Here is a 16,359-nt window from a genome sequence, read left to right on the forward strand (position 1 = left end):
TCTATTGCCCACGCTATTTGGGGAGTCTCCTGCCAACTGGAATACCCGACAAACACGGGGTCAATCACAAAAACAACGGTTTCTACCCACCAAGGGTCGCCAAAAATAGCGTACGTACCCGCAATGGATCAAACGAAAGGAGGAAACTCCCATTTTTTCGGAGCTGTCCGTTTTTCACAATTGCAACCATATCAGCCTATAGGATTGATCCAAATGGTCGAATATGCTTTTTCGTTTGAGGTCATTTTTATTCTTCACATGATAGCTAGCTAGTTTTGTGTTACCCTCTCCCCTCCAAAAAGTATGGCCTGGATTGGGAATATATCCCCCCCTGGAAAAACCTAAAAGCAGCAGTTGCATTCGAATGGGCAGTCTTTCGTGTATCCTCCTTGGCCTGCAAAAAGGGAATCGGCATTGTGTTAAGTGTGGTGAAGCAGTAAGTCGAAGTAGTAAGTCGAAGCAAGTAAAGCGAAACTTACCCATCTTGAGCTCCTCCATAGAATAAATGGGCAACCCATCCGGCGTGCGCGCGCGCTCGGTGATCGGCCCCTTGGAGACACACCGTTTTGCCTTCTTCTTCACCGGACCGCCGTTGAGGCCGCTTTTTTCCGAGTTTTTTTTAATAGGCCTCGTCTCGCTGCTGGCTTTTGTAGCTTTCTTCTCCTTGGCCTTCAGGTTACTGAAGATGTCCTCGATGTTTGCTTTCGCTTCCTTCTGTTCCTTCATCTTCCCGCTTGAGTCGCTTGCCCCGTGCTTATTTTTTTTCGCTTTCCTCTTTCGCGAGCTGTTGGAGTTACTCAAATTTTTGGCGTCTCCAGAATTTTCCCCATTTGGGGCATTTTCACACTGTTTGTTCGTTTTGTCTCCATCTTCTTCGTTTGGGGTCGAAGCGGGGGTCCTCTTCTCCTTATTTTCGTTATCTCCCATTTGGCTATTTTTTTTTTTTTTTAAATACAATCATGCGACAAGCGTTACTCTATCCCTCACAACATTTTGCAACATCGTGAAGAAGGGAATTCCGTTGCGGAGTGTTTCGTTTTTATGGCTATGTACTAACATATGGGGATGCTTTTTTTATTTCCCCCTTTTTTTTTTTAAAATAATAAAAACGTATATGTATGCTTAAACGCGTATCACGAAGAGTGCGTTTTTTTTTTTTTTTTTTTTTTTTCCCCAATTCTTGGTTACTACGTAGTATCCTTAGAACTGCGTGAAAAGCCTTTTCCGTATCTGCGGCACTTTCCGAGTGGAGAACCAACTTGGGTTGCGCGAAGTGTGGGAAAAGGCACTCACGTTGAACAAGATTGGGCAACAAAAAAACGTACCTACCATCCCCCACTGGCGATAAAAGCTGAATGAATTTGGAAGAAATCCTTTAACGGACCAGCCCCTCGCGCGATACCATCCCAGAAGAAGCGCCTACTCATCCGTTGGTCCATTTCGCTAAGACCAAAGAAATGAACTTTTAAGACCAAAAAGTTGCATTTTTTGGGTTAAAAAATTTTTTTTAAATTAAAAACAAACGAAACATACTGTTGTGGAGTTCCTTCCGGGAAATGTACAAGGTCTTTAATACAAAAAAAAAAAAAAAAAAAAAAAAATATAACATATATATATGTTAACAGTTAATTCGGCTGTGCTAAGCTGTTTTTGCTTCACATTTTCAGGCCTCCTTTTTTTCTCCTATGACTGGCCTGCGCCGTCACCCCGCTGTTACTCTTCCACGTTCCCCACCTTATCCTCCTGGCAAGCATCCTGCTCATCACCATCCTTTTGCATATTCTTCATTTCTCGCTCCTTATTCCACCTCTCAATTTTTTCCCTTCGCTCGGCACTATTTTCTCTCCTAGGATGTTTATGTCGTCTACTGGCACCGTCGCTGTCCCCATCGGGATCATCACGGTTCCTGCTCCGACTTCTACTCCTATTCCTGCGTCTAGAAGAGTGGTAACTGTCCCCGTATTTATCACGCCTATGTTTGTCCCTACTACCTCTATCCCTATGACTGTCGTAATGTCCGTCCTCCGAGCCATCTTTCGTTTTCCTCCTTTTCTTATATTCTGGAAATTTTTTATACATTCGTTTGTATAGCTTTCGCTTAACAGATCTGGGTACATGTTTAATATGCATAAAGTTGCAGTACCCACCTCTTCGGCATTGACCATCGACAAACTGCCTGCACCTTGCCTCCCTGAAATCTGTCACAGGGGTATACTCAATTTGTAACGGCCTTCCCGCATAGAATCTCCCATTTAACTCTTTCACAGCCTTTTCCGCATAATCCTCGTGTGTGTATTTTATGTACACATTTCCTATGATGTGATCACCTATATTGTCACATACAACCATATCTTCAATTTCGCCATACTTCATTAATTCCTCAAAGACTTCTTCGTAGAATTCTTCAAAATGGTCCGCTGCTTTGTCCAACACTTCATCCTCCACCATCTGCCCTTCTGCAATTGCAACGGCCATTGGGGGGTTGTCGTACATGTGACGGATTACTAACGTTTGGGCACTGTTTGGCTTGTAGTGGCTTCGACTACATTGATCGCCATGGCGGCATGCGCCTATTTTCCAAAAGAAGGGACAGTTAACTCTGTCCTCTTCCGTTCCGATGATCCGTGCCAGATGCTCGGCCATTTTCGCGGCAGCGGGGCATAAAAATATACGTAACTTACAAGTAGGAACATATAAGTTGTTAACCTATATGTATGTTTGCATATAAATGTGAACACTATTTTGGCTAGCTGGAAAAAAAAAAAAAACAGCTAGCTACACTTGCATTTATGCGTTTTCCTTTCAATTTACCTGCACATTTGCAAAAAAAAAAAAAAAAAATATATTGCCTGTTCAGGTAAAAAACGAATACAAATGCGAAACACACAAAATAGAGGCATCAACTTTACAATGGTGTAATTTTGCCCCAATAATTGCTCCACGTGGATGTGCTTGCGGCCACACCAAAACGTCAAACGTGTCACCCATTTCAGCAATAAGCGACTGATTTAGCGGTTGCCTGAGGGTTGGCGTGCAGCGCGTAGGGCTTAAAATTGGCGTTTACGTCCAAGTTGACACTGACGCTAGGACCGTCGTCGTTGATGTAGATATCGTAATCGTTATATTGACGGCACGAGCTCGCCACGACGCTGCGGTTCCCTGAAGCACTTTTCCTTTAATGTTCCATGCATACGCTTCTGTTCTTTTAATGGCGTTTGTAAAAAATAAAACACGTGCATTCTTATATGTACGTTTCTTCCTCCAAAAAAAGTTTGGACCACGCGTCGAAATGTACACAATGGAGTAGTGCAAATGTGCGCACTGTGTAATCACGGATATCTACGTAACAAGCGTGTACGCATATGCATAATCACTGGCATACAGAGGTGGGTGGGGGGTTAGGCGTACGGTTTTGCGTAGCATGCATCTGTGCAGAGAGAGGGACGGGTGTACCTCTTAAAGTTGGCGAAACGGCCAAGGCTTCAAGCGGGCGCGAGGGGATATATTGTACCACAAGCGGCAAAGGGGTACACTGCGCACGATTAGCACAAATGAGCTACGTCCGCGGTACATATGTGGTACTCACTTTTAGTCCATTCCTGCATCCGGCTTTGCCACCTCTCGGTCAAACTATCTTAAGTTTAACTGCGCACTTCAGTTAAAGCTAATGAAGAAAAAAGGTGGTAAAGCCGGATCTCTAACCTGATGTCATGTACAAGATCAGCTGCCTTTTTTTTTTTTTTTTTTTTTTTTTTTCCCTTATATGACATTAGGATGCTGAAAGGAAAATTTCGCCAAAGAATAAAAAATTACATCTTCGTTTAATCACTATTTTTCTGCCTTGAAATAGGGGGAAAAAAAAAAGAAAAAAAAGCGATGCGGAAATGTTTGCAGCTTTGTACCCCCATGTTTTTTGCCGTCCCCGAGAAGTATATATAACGTATGTGCATATATGTACGTACTTAAAAAATTTGTGGTACCCAGGTTCAATGGGAAAAAGTTGTTTCGCTTCGGTTCCGTTCGCTGCCCTTCGTTTGGCTTGGCTTGGCTTGGCTTCGCTTCGCTTTGTTTTGTTTTTCCTTTTTACTTTTCTTTCCACAATGGAATAATTTTCATTTTTGCCCCCTCGCTATAACATTGCTTATTTAATTTTTTTTTTTTCTTTCTGATGAGAGGGGAAAAAATCAACGAGGTGATGGATTCGCCTTCGCATGAGCATGTATATAATCATACATGTATGTGCGTACCGTCCTATGTTACTATTAACCTTTGAAAGTCACTGCCCGCACGTTCGCACATATACGGACGAATGTGAAAGGGGCAAGTGAAGAACGCATGTGCGGAAAGGGTACATAGCAACGTCTGCGTGGGGTGTACACATAGGCACGTGCGCAGGGACCTTCTCACATAAGTACGTAAATAGATGGGCAGATATATAGGCACACCGTTACATACACGTGCACGTACCTGCCTACAAGAAAACGCCCCCTCTGCGACCCTCGCACGTGACAGGCACCCTCCTCGTCTGATTTTATCGGCGCATCTCCCCCGTTTTGTAAAGCCGCCGCGTTTTGGAGGGGTGTATAGAACTGGTTTCCCGTTACAGCGGCGTCAACCACGTAACCACATCAACCGTGTAACCACTCCACAGTGTTAACCACTCCCCCGCTAACCGCACGAACATGTTTAATGGAGAAAGCAAAAACAGGAAGATCAATCTGAGCGGAAAGAAAAATGTCATCCTCAACAAGGACTCCTTCATCGAGAGGGCCAAAAAGGAGAAGGAAATCCACCTGAACTTGACCAGAAGGAAAAACGCCTTTAATGTTATAGGCACTTATGTAAGCTTTAAAAAATGTATTGAGAAAAGGAGAAACGAGATTAAGGTCCTGATTGGGAAGAGAATCAGTGACGTGATGTTGTTGCAGAATTTGGTAGCACCGGATGTGTATGAGAGAGCCTTGCAAATATGTCTCTATGAATTTTCACTGAGCTGTACCTTTTTGTACTCCAGTCGGAGTTGCCACTACTACTATAAGGGCATGAACTTTGGGAGTTTGTACCCGCCCGTGAAACATCTACTAGATGTGCTGAAGCTGTATGGCAAAGTGGGGCAACTCGATGAGCCTCATTTGGTTAGGGAGGGGAAAACCGAACAGGATGAAAGCAAACCGGGAGAGCACTCAAAGAAGGAGGCAATCCACGTTAGCAATAAGTTCCTATACAGACATAAAAAGGAAATACAAGTTTTACTTAACCATTTGGAGATTCTCTTAGGGGGGTACAATTTATATGGCGAAAATATATATGGAGAGTACCACTCTGCCGAGAGAAGTGTGAGGCGTAACCGAGGGGGAGTTTCCCCCAGTGTGGACGCCCAACAGAAAAGATATGACAACGGACAGATGCTGCACATTTACCACATTTATAACTTCATTTTGAATAAGTCCTTCTGTGACCACGTGGGGAAGGAAATGCAATCCAGGGAAGAGAAAATATTGGAGAGTAACCCCCCGAACGACAAAAACATATTGCAGTCACTTCACAAAATAAGCAACTACATCATTTTAACGTTGGATGGGATTATCAACGTTGTTAGGAAGTTACTCCTGTCCTATGAACCGAAGCAGATTGCCAAGTGCAGCTCCACCAAGCTACTGATTTATTTGTCGGATCTTATATATATATTTTTATTCTCTCTGAAGATGAAGGGGCATGAAATAAAGCAAGAAATTGTAGAGGAGGTAAAAGGAAAAGTCAACTTTCTTCTACAGTTTGTTTGTATCTGTGTGGATCAGCTGAAGGATTGCTATTCCTTATACATAGCTTTTTTCAAATATCCAATTTACGACATTTTTTCTACCCCTGTTGACGTGAAGAACGAACTTGGGATGATGAAACTGTTGCTGTTGAAAATTGTTCATAGGACATATTCAGAACATGGTGTAGACGTGATGCAGGAGCTGGTGTATTCAAATGAGAACCTACCCCTCCATTTGGACAAATACCATCTGTTTAACCATACCTCCTTCGATGGGAGGAATATATCCGGGGTCAACTTATTTAAGAATATGCTTCTGTTTGTTCACATGAATGAATCGCTGGTGCAGGACAACGTTCTGAACATCCTGCTGGAATGTTACCTGTTCCTGTCGCTGAGGTATCACCCGTATGTGTACAATGTGCATGCATGGGGAAGAGAAGAAATAAATGGAACGAATGAAATGGGTGAAAACGTCGGCATAGGGGGGGGTACTGACCTTGGCGACAGAACAGATGGAGATGATGACGCCCATTCCGATGAAGAGTTGGACTTCACCTCCCCCCCCAGTGGAACCTTCTGGAGCAGTAACAACCCGGACCACACCCAAACGGAGGACCTAGCGGGGAAAAAACGATCCGTCTCCTTCGACGAAGTCTCATCGGAGCAATCATCTCCAAATAAGAAGAAAGAAGTACACACAGATGATCGGTACCAAAATGAAGGGTTCTCTCACATGGGTTTTTATTACACCAGAGGGGTAGTCGACTCTTTAGTACAGATTTGTAAGAGGGGGGGGTTCAAAAGGTTGGATGCGCTGCTGTTTTTTCTCCTTCCTTTTAGAACCATTCACAGGAGAATCTTCCATCGGTACAGGAACTATTACGAGTTTGTGAAAAATGTGAGCAACGAGTCGTTCGTGATTGAGGGCCGCAGAAATGAATTCATTAATCGGGGGGGAGCAGCGCTTGGTGGAAATCCCCTTGGTGACAATAGAGGGGAGGAGATGCCCAGGAGTGGAAGCCTCACGAGGGGCGCCGCAGCAGGATCCCTCTTTGGCGAAGGGGCAGCCACCCCTTGGAATGGCCCCACGTACGGGTTGCTCCCCCAGATGAGGATTCACCCAAAGGATCAACCGATGAAGAAGACAGCATGGAAACACTGCCCTTTACATAGCCGCCTGTTTAGCCTGAAAGACCTCATCAGGGAAAAGGGAAAAAAGGGCAAGCGGTCATGTGAGGAAGACCTTCTAAACAACGATATCCTTTTGAAGGTGAAAAAAATCCTCATCGAGCACGACATGCACATCTACCTAGTGAGAGAAGTGTACCTCCTCTGGTATATCAATTGTAAAGGAAACGACACCCAGTTCTTTAAGTACCTCTCCTCCTTCCCCTACTTCGATCACACCATTGTTTCGATATATATTTCCTCCCTCTGTTTTTTGCTGCACTATTACATCGTCGCAAATATGTTTGTAAACCTGATTGACATTCAGGGGTTTAAGGTTTGTAAGAATTTTATGACCACCTTGGCGTTCAGGAAGGTATGCAAGTTGTTGCTGATGTCCCTGTGGGTGGTACTGAAGAAGTCCATGTATGCTATTAACTGCGAGGTGGTGAATCGGGTAGCTTGTGAGGAGAAATGTCTTATGGGTGGAGAGGACACCGAACTGGAGGACTTCACCGAAGCGATCAACGAGGAGGACTTGTACAACGATGAGGATGAGCAGTATGAACGGGAGATGAACCAGAAGGAGGAGTGGGCCATAGAGGAGATCGAAGGGGGGGATACCCATCAGGGGGGTGAAGAAGAACATCACGGTGAAAAAAACTGCTCAATAGAGGACTTGTGTGAACCCCTGCGTTGCTTCGAGGAGATTCCCATTATGCTAGACGCAACGGAAGAGGCGTTTTTCCAAGCAAGTGGAACAGTCCAACCGAACTGCAGGGCTGAGGACCTATTGGAGGCACTGGACTTGCTTATCACAGGTGAGCCTTCCTCCATGGGGAAACAATTCCCCTCAAGTGCCCACCATATGATGAATCGAGAAATGCACTTCTCTTCCTGTGACACGTATGACGGGATCGGAATAGGCAACACTAGTGGTCTAAGTAGTGGCTTCAAAAACAGCACACACAGCAACCGTGGCGGGGAAGACTTATCAGCAATTATTTCTTTGTTAATAAACTACCTCCTATACAATCGGGACAGAAGAGGACTGAACTATGTACTTCCCCTTCTTTTGAAAAAGTTGCACAAGGTGAATGGGTACGTGCATCTGTTCGAGGAGGACTTCTTTGTAATAAAGGAAACGAGTAATTTGTTAAAGAACCGGTTTAACATTATAGGGGATCAGAATAATAGTGGAAGCAGCTCCAACCAAATGAGTAACACCAACACAGGAAGTAGTCCCAACGACACAGAATCACATCTCTTCATAGATAAAAATGACGCGTATCTAAATTACAATATTAAGCATGTAAACGAATTGGCTAACTACCTGTTAAGGTTTACTCCATTCACCCTCCCATTTGACGACCGTATATTAATTTTCTATAACAACAGGAATAAGTCCAAGGAGAGTATCCGTGATGATAGTAGGTTCAATTTGGTAGATGTAAAGCATCACCTAATTAGAAGAACCCACATAGTGGAAGACGCATTCATGTTGCTTCACACGATGGATTCTACTGAGATAAAGCAAAACATTAGAATCTCTTTTATTGACCAGAATGGGAATGAAGAAACAGGAATAGATGGAGGAGGATTGTTTAAAGAATTCATGATACTTTTATGTCGAGAAATTTTCCATTCAAAGTTTTCTCTGTTCGAATATGTACACAATGGAACACTCTACCCGAAGAGGTTTAATGGAAGTGATAATATGAACCTATACCGCTTTGCTGGGAAGGCAATTGGGAAGGCTATTTACGAGCGTATACTCATTGAATCCGTTTTTAACGAAGTCTTCTTGAACTTCCTCCTTTGTGACGATATGGACTTGGATGAGGACATTGATATCAACGATTTATATTTTATTGACCAGCATGTTTTTAACAGTATGTTGTATATACAGAATACCCCTCATGTGGAAAATCTCTCACTTACCTTTTGCGTCTACGAGAAGAAGAAACCCGAAGAGGAACCCACGAATAAATATGAGGATATCATTAGATACTTCCATGCTTTGGTGAAGCAGCTATCTGGTACAGGTAACGATGCAAACATGGGTAGAGCTGGTCCTGGGGGAAATCTCGTAAGCCACTTCACCCGGCTGGGAATCTCCCCCGATCAGGACAACATCAACAGTTTCTTTAGCATCATTGATAATTTGGACACATTGATACATACCCTGGATCGAAACCTTTCTTCCCTTTCTCCGGTGCGTATGGAGGATAATCTACCTGAAGATAATACGACGGATCATCACCGTGATGACAACTACGATGAGGACTCACCCACCGGGCAGATGCACTTTCGTCGAAATGAGCATAACGTAAGTCCGTCATCCAGTGGGGTTATCTTAGGATCAGACGACGAACCGGAAGGCGAACCGGAAGGCGCCGCCAGAAATGACCCATCAGATTTACGAACAGACCACCCATCAGGTTTACGAACAGATAACCAATCACGTGTAAGTAGAGATGGCAAAGCGGAGCGCCTGGAATGTGTCGACCTGATCGAAAACGGAAGGAACATAGTAGTAAACGACCATAACAAAAAGCAGTACATAAAACTGTACATAAATCATAAGTTTAAAAAAATTGTGCGGGAAAAAACCCAGGCTTTTTTAAGAGGGTTCTCCGATTTGATTCCTACAAGATGGCTTAAACTTTTTAATGCCCATGAATTGAAGACTCTCATTTCGGGCAACGACAAATGTTTCGACGTCGATGATTTACGAAGGAACGTTGTTTACGGTGGGGGCTACACTGCAAATAGCCAAACTGTGGTAAACCTATATCATATTTTAAAAACGTTTTCTCCAAAGGAGAAGAGCCTCTTCCTCATGTTTGTGACCAGCTGCTCTAGGTCCCCTCTGCTTGGCTTCCAGGAACTGTACCCTAAGTTTTGCATCTTTCGTGTAGGGGATAATACGAGGCTACCCACTGCGTCCACGTGCGTGAACCTGCTCAAGTTGCCCGACTACGCGTCTAGGGAGATCCTACGCAAGAACCTCCTCACGGCGATCAGCGGCACACAGGGCTTTGACCTCAGCTAGGGGGGAAAACCGAGCGGTACAATCGTGCATTGTGCTGTGTACACATATAGGTTCTTTTTCCTTGCGGGGAACACCTGGAGTGGGCCCTTCCCAGGGGCGAAATGTGTATCCCCCTTTTTTTTTTTTTTGTACCAAGGTATGGTGATCATACGTTTCGCATGATTGATGAGTCAAACTGAGTTACATTACGTTACGTTGTATTGCATTGTGTTACGTTTTGTTTTGTTGCGCTCATCGTTAATTTTTTTTTTTTTTTTTTTTTTTAACGGCGACACGGCAGCAGTGTGGGGAGTATCCCCCCGTGGAGTGACAACCGGAGGGTGGCTGCGTAGTTTAGGAGTTACCCGGTTTGGCAGTTTCGACGTGGATCCTGACGCCGCTGCCCGTTGTACCGTCTCGCGAGATTCATGAGAACGAACAACTGATTAGCTTCACACATAGTATAAGCTTTTAACTAGAGTGAAAATGGATTGGCCCGATTTGCTGGGCGAACCTTCCGGGGGTGCGCACTGCGGAATATCAGGTTAGATATTTTGGTCACTACGGGGAAATGCAACTTTGCTATAATGCTTCTTCGATTGTGCACGTGGCGCTTCGCTTTGCCCATCGCGTGACCAGCCAGTAGCTTCCCCCCCTACGTTGGCAATTTTTTGGTAATTTTTTTTTTCTTTTTGGGGGGAACATTTTTCCTATATATATTTTTTTTTTTTTCCTATTTTTTTGAACCCGCCCTAACGTAGCGATCGCCAAGGTGATTTTCCAAAAGGGGGTGGGAAGGTGGGCCTTCCCCCGAATAGCAAACGAACCCACACGTGAGCAAGTTCTGATGCTGCATTGATTTTACTTACGGGGGGACATCGGATCGGTAACACTTACGTATACATGCGTGTGTATGTACCGCCCGTATACCCGTTTGAAATGGGCGTATAGATAAATCTCCTAAATCAGGTGCTATTGGATGCTTCACCACTGCAGGGCTGACCGCTTGCCAACTCCCCACCGAGCAGATGGTAGTGTCACAGTTTTATATTCTGTCCCCCCGAGGGGATACTATCATCAATAGGGACTTCCGAGGGGATGTATCGAAAGGAAGTGGAGAAATGTTTTTTCGAAACGTAAAGTTACACAAGGGAGGAGATGCCCCCCCGTTGTTTTACCTAAACGGGATTCACTTCACCTACTTAAAAAACAACAGTCTCTACTTTGTATTTACCTCCTTGTTTAATTCATCGCCAAGTTATATCCTGGAGCTCCTCTACCGGGTGGTAAAAATAGTGAAAGATTTTTGCGGACACATAAGTGAGGAAGTGATTCGAGCGAATTTCATTTTAATCTACGAAATTGTAGATGAGATAATTGACTATGGGTACATTCAGAACAGCAACACGGAAAGCATTCGCCATTTGGTGCATAATGAGATAAGTGCAACGTCTGACGTGTGTCTGGGTGGTGTCAGTAGTGTAGGTACTTCTTCCAGTGGTGGTAGTATTACCGCTGGAGGGGTGGCCACCGCCGTGGGAAATACAGTTGGGAATAGCATCACCAGTATTAGTAAGAGCACCAAGAAGCTAGCGAACCTTTCCAACCTTTCCACCTTTAGTATGAAAAATTCAAACACATTACCATCCAATGCGTCCCAAAAGCCAATCCAACTGAATGAAAAAAAAAACGAAATATTCCTCGACATTGTAGAAAAAATTAACCTCATCCTGAATTTTAAGGGAGAAATTATTTACTCCTATGTGGATGGCGTCATTCAAGTAAAGTCCTACCTACAGGGAAACCCCTACATTAAGATCGCTCTAAATGAAGACCTATATATCAAGAACCTCCACTCGGACAACACCAATAACGTCATCATCGACGATTGCAATTTTAACCACCTGGTTAATTTGTCTCAATTCGAACGGGACAAGATTCTTTCTCTCTACCAACCGGACGGGGAGTGCATCCTCATGAACTACCGGATCAACAACAATTTTAAGGCGCCCTTCCGCATCTATGCGAGCGTCACCTACGGACCGAACCACACGGTACGTTGGAAGAACTACCAGGCGATGGATCTTACGCCGTGGTAATGCCTTTTTCGTATGTGTCTTCTCCTTTTAACTGACGTGACTGTTTTCCCCCCCATTCGCAGGTCGAGCTCTGCATCCGCGTCCGGCTGGACATCCCCGCGCAGTACACCTGCACGAACGTCTTCGTTAACTGCAACCTCTGCAAACACATAACCAACGTGCACCTGGACCTGAGCAGCGCCTCAGACCTCTTCTCTGCGCAGTACATCGCGAACGAGCACCGCCTTCTCTGGACCATAAAGAAGTTCAAGGTGGGTCTCCCTTCACCATGCGTGCATGCACCTGCAGTGTGTGCATTGCATGTGAGAGGCTCCTCCTTGGGACCAAACTGTATGTATACCCATTTCCGTCACATCATTATTTCCCCCTTAGGGCGAGAGCGAACACAGCATACGGTCTAAAATAACCCTGAGCCCCGGGTACACCTTCTGCAAGCGGGACTTCGGACCCATCTACATGCTCTTCGAGATACCCATGTTTAACTTATCTAAGCTCAGAATCAAGTACCTGCGGATTATAGAAAATTACAAGTCGAGCAACACCCACAGGTGGGTCAGATACATCACGCAGTCCTCTTCCTACGTCTACCGTCTGCACTGAGCAAAGCACACACAACAACGTAGGCCACAACAGTTGGAACACTGCAGTAGTCGGGGTGCACCGAAGCGTGTCCTTATCATCACGGAGGACGTGCAAAAAATTGGTACATTGGAAAAGACGCTATGGCGAGGAAATTACCTTTTTGTGCTATTTTTGTGCTATTTTTTGTTTTATTTTTGTGCCATTTTTTTTTTTTTTTTTTTTTTTTTTTTTTCCACCCTGCGACCACAATACGTTTTAATGAAGATGGCTCATCTGTCAATTGGGAAAGCCCCCCACCGATGGGAAGACCGCCATTTGTGCCCTTCCGTATGCTCCTCTACAAGCGACGTTGCACAAACAAAGATCATTTTTAATGTTACTAATTAATGTGGAGTTTAAAAAAAAGAAATAAAAAAAAAACTGAACATACAAGAAAGGGGTGTCGATATGTGCATAATTGGATAACTTCCATTTGGTTAGTACTCCTTTGGGGGCGAGGGGGTTGATGATGCTCCCCCGATTTGCGCCCCCACGGGGAGTGTATCAAGGCGCAGCTGGAACAAACTGAGAGGGGGACACGCCTCACCCGATCACTCACTAATCCATCGAAACGGCTTCCCCACCAGCGGCCGGCGTACCTCCGTCCCACTTCGATGGTGATGCAATTGCAGGACAAAAACGCCAAGGTGGTGTCTTCACCCCCATTGTCTGACAGACGGCACCGATGTGCTGCCTGTCCACGTAATAACGTGCCAAAAAAAAAAAAAAAAAAAATTCACCTCATCGCGTGGTACCCACGTGAGAAACCTTGTTGTTCTTGTTCCCGTCATCGGAGTTTTCCCCGGCGCCCTCCTCGGGGGGGTCCTTTTTCGAGGTGATGTGCTGTTCCGCCAACGCTTCGTCTGATTTACCCAGCTGGGGTGTGGCTTCCTTTACCTCCCCGTTGGGAGGTACCCCTGTTGCAGGTGCACCATCACCGCTGATTCCGTCACCGCCAATTTGCTGGACGTTAATTGCCTGGCCACTAAGTGGCCCGCCCGGACCGACCAACTTGTACGGGTTGGCCTTTACGAACTTCTCATAGGTAGACTTAACCGGGTAGGGGCGTTCCCCGATGCACTGCACAATGTCGTGGTAGGAGATGGTTTCCTTCTGGAAAAGCAGGTCAGCTAATTTGTGGACCTGTTTCTCATGTTTAAGCAAAATGGACTTCACTCTGTTGTATTGCGTCTCAATAAGACAGCGTACTTCGTTATCTATGAGGTGCGCTAGGCATTCAGAATGTGGTCTGTAAAAGCTATATTCACTAGAAGAGTTGGGCTGAAAAGAAACAAGTCCTATTTCTTTGTTCATTCCGTACTGCGAAACGTACGAATAGGATAACTGAGTGACTTTATTCAAATCGTCAATTGCGCCAGTGGTAATTTTGCCGATGAATAATTCTTCAGCTGCCCTTCCTCCTAGAATCACGGCTACCTTATCCAAAATAGCATCTCTCGAAAAAAGCATAACTTCTTCTGAAAGGTGTTGTGAGTACCCCAAAGCTCCATTACTTCTTGGTAAAATGGATACCTTCAAAACGGGGTCCGCATACTCCAGTAGCCACCCGATAAGTGCATGTCCCGTTTCGTGGTAGGAAATAATTTTCTTCTCTAGTGGGGAGATAAGGGAAGACGACTTTGGTAACCCACCAATAACTCTTTCTATTGCCGATTCGAAGTCTTTCACCTGAACACCAACCATGTTAGACCTCCTAGCACATTGGATTGCTCCTTCATTCACCACATTGGCAATGTCTGCCCCGACAAAACCTGGCGTTAGAGAAGCTAAAAGGTAGCTAATATTTTCTATATCCAATGTATGGTGCAATTTTAAATTTTTTAAGTGCACTTGAAAGATCTCGGAGCGTTCATTAATATCAGGCTTGCTTATGTGAACAATTCTATCGAATCTGCCTGGTCGGGTAATGGCTGGGTCTAGGATATCGACTCGGTTGGTACCTGCTAAAACTACTACCTTATCATTCGATGTATGGAAACCATCCATCTCGACCAACATTTGGTTTAGCGTATTTTCTCTTTCATCATTTCCCCCACCTGCGAAACCACCCTTGGATCTCTTCCTACCCACTGCATCTATTTCGTCTATAAATATTATGGACGGTGCATGTTTTCTCGCTTGAGCAAATAATTCTCTCACTCTGGACGGTCCTATGCCAACAAAAACTTCGATAAAGTCACTACCACTTATGTTAAAAAAAGGGACATTAGCTTCCCCTGCTACAGCTTTGGCTAGTAATGTTTTTCCTGTCCCTGGGGCACCACATAGAAGAGCCCCTTTGGGCATCTTTGCCCCTAACGTTTCATACTTAGAGGGGGCTTTCAAAAAATCAACAAATTCCATTATTTCTTCCTTCGCTTGCTTCATTCCAGCAACACTTGAAAATTTTACATCCGATTTTAACTGTTGTTTATTTATCGGGTTCATTTTGTTCATTTTAAATAGCCTATCCATGCCACTATTGGCTACATTTTTTAGCGTTATTTTTTGGAATATAAAGGCGAACAGTAGGAAGAAAAGAATCGTCGGCACGTAACTCTTCACTTCATTCAACACGTTCGTTTCATTTGTGTATTGCACTTCTATTATTTGGTCTCTCTGTATATTCATTTCCCTTTGGATGTGTTCCACCTTTCGTTCGAACGCGTCACTATTACCTATGCGAAAACTTACATACTTTTGGTGGTACTTACTCATCCCATGAACGTTTAGGTATGCCTTCACGTAGTCTTTATTGACCAGCTTAATTTTTTCCACATACCCCTTGGATAGGTAATTTATGAAAAAGTCGTTCTGTGTAACTTCGTTGTATAACCCATTCGAATCCACGAAGAGGAAAAAGAATAAAAGTAGCATGAAGAAAAAGAAAAAAAAAAAGTTGTCGAACTTTTTGTTGTTTTTCTCTTCATCCGGTTTGAACGAATTGGACGATGGGGATGACCCTTCCTCCTTCTTCTTATTTGTCTTCTCGAAGTTTTCGAATCCTTTAGGTGCCTTCGACAGGTACATTTGCACCATCTGGTGGAACTTCCTTCTGTTTTGCTGCAGGCCGATAGCTAATTGTTCAGGGCTTAGGGGGTGAAAAAATGCACTCTGCGTAAAGAACGAATTATGCCAGCTGCTTTTCTTCAGCCAATCGACACGGGGAAGGTTTCCTTCGTTATGGTGCGGTGGGGAAACCTCTTCCCGCATGAAATGCTTATCCTGGGCCTTCCCTTCGTCAGTGAAAACTGGACCACACCCATTTACCCGTAGCAAACGCCGTGCCGCCTCATTCAGTTTGGGCAGCTCTTCCTTTTTCAGGCCCCCCTCTCTGCAGCAGATCCTCATATACTTCTTCAAAACGTGCAACAACCGTCTGGCCCCTTTTCGGTTACCACTAAATATGCCGCTTCCTGAAGCGCTTGCCTCCACGGTCCCTCCAAAATGGGGCACATTTAAAAGCGTCCTCAGATACTTCCTGCACGATAGGACATTTTCCACTAGACCCCCACGGCCCAACATCCCACTGTTGTAAATATCCCCCGTCCTTTTCAGTAGCATCTGCGCCCTGCTCATTATGAAGTACTTAAAATTGTTAGGCCTACTTATCTTGTTAATCGTTGAGGGGGGATACGGTTACACAGGGGTCGGGTAAACAATTTTGGCAGAGT

General features: G+C 44.6%; 5 protein-coding genes across 5 annotated transcripts; 2 read left to right on the top strand and 3 right to left on the bottom strand.

Annotated features, from left to right (window-relative positions):
- Nucleotides 1-341: 341 nt before the first annotated feature.
- On the bottom strand, nt 342-927 carry PCOAH_00025100 (Uncharacterized protein; the record flags this gene model as incomplete). The annotated part of the gene is made up of 2 exons (XM_020059315.1): nt 342-394; nt 480-927. The coding sequence occupies 2 exons, from the start codon at nt 925-927 to the stop codon at nt 342-344; spliced, it is 501 nt and encodes a 166-aa protein (XP_019915178.1).
- Nucleotides 928-1,713: 786 nt separating this feature from the next.
- PCOAH_00025110 (Uncharacterized protein) lies at nt 1,714-2,643 on the bottom strand (the record flags this gene model as incomplete). The annotated part of the gene is made up of 1 exon (XM_020059316.1): nt 1,714-2,643. The coding sequence occupies one exon, from the start codon at nt 2,641-2,643 to the stop codon at nt 1,714-1,716; it is 930 nt and encodes a 309-aa protein (XP_019914830.1).
- A 2,039-nt stretch (nt 2,644-4,682) lies between these two features.
- PCOAH_00025120 (Ubiquitin-protein ligase) lies at nt 4,683-9,986 on the top strand (the record flags this gene model as incomplete). Its single annotated transcript, XM_020059317.1, has 1 exon — nt 4,683-9,986. One exon carries the CDS (start codon nt 4,683-4,685, stop codon nt 9,984-9,986), a length of 5,304 nt encoding a protein of 1,767 aa, XP_019914960.1.
- Nucleotides 9,987-10,993: 1,007 nt separating this feature from the next.
- Nucleotides 10,994-12,664, top strand: PCOAH_00025130 (Uncharacterized protein; the record flags this gene model as incomplete). Its single annotated transcript, XM_020059318.1, has 3 exons — nt 10,994-12,019; nt 12,127-12,315; nt 12,437-12,664. The coding sequence occupies 3 exons, from the start codon at nt 10,994-10,996 to the stop codon at nt 12,662-12,664; spliced, it is 1,443 nt and encodes a 480-aa protein (XP_019915091.1).
- A 762-nt stretch (nt 12,665-13,426) lies between these two features.
- Nucleotides 13,427-16,264, bottom strand: PCOAH_00025140 (ATPase; the record flags this gene model as incomplete). Its single annotated transcript, XM_020059319.1, has 1 exon — nt 13,427-16,264. One exon carries the CDS (start codon nt 16,262-16,264, stop codon nt 13,427-13,429), a length of 2,838 nt encoding a protein of 945 aa, XP_019915116.1.
- Nucleotides 16,265-16,359: the final 95 nt, after the last annotated feature.

This window comes from Plasmodium coatneyi, chromosome 9 (genome assembly GCF_001680005.1).
Source record: "Plasmodium coatneyi strain Hackeri chromosome 9, complete sequence".
NCBI classification, from domain to species: Eukaryota; Apicomplexa; class Aconoidasida; order Haemosporida; family Plasmodiidae; genus Plasmodium; species Plasmodium coatneyi.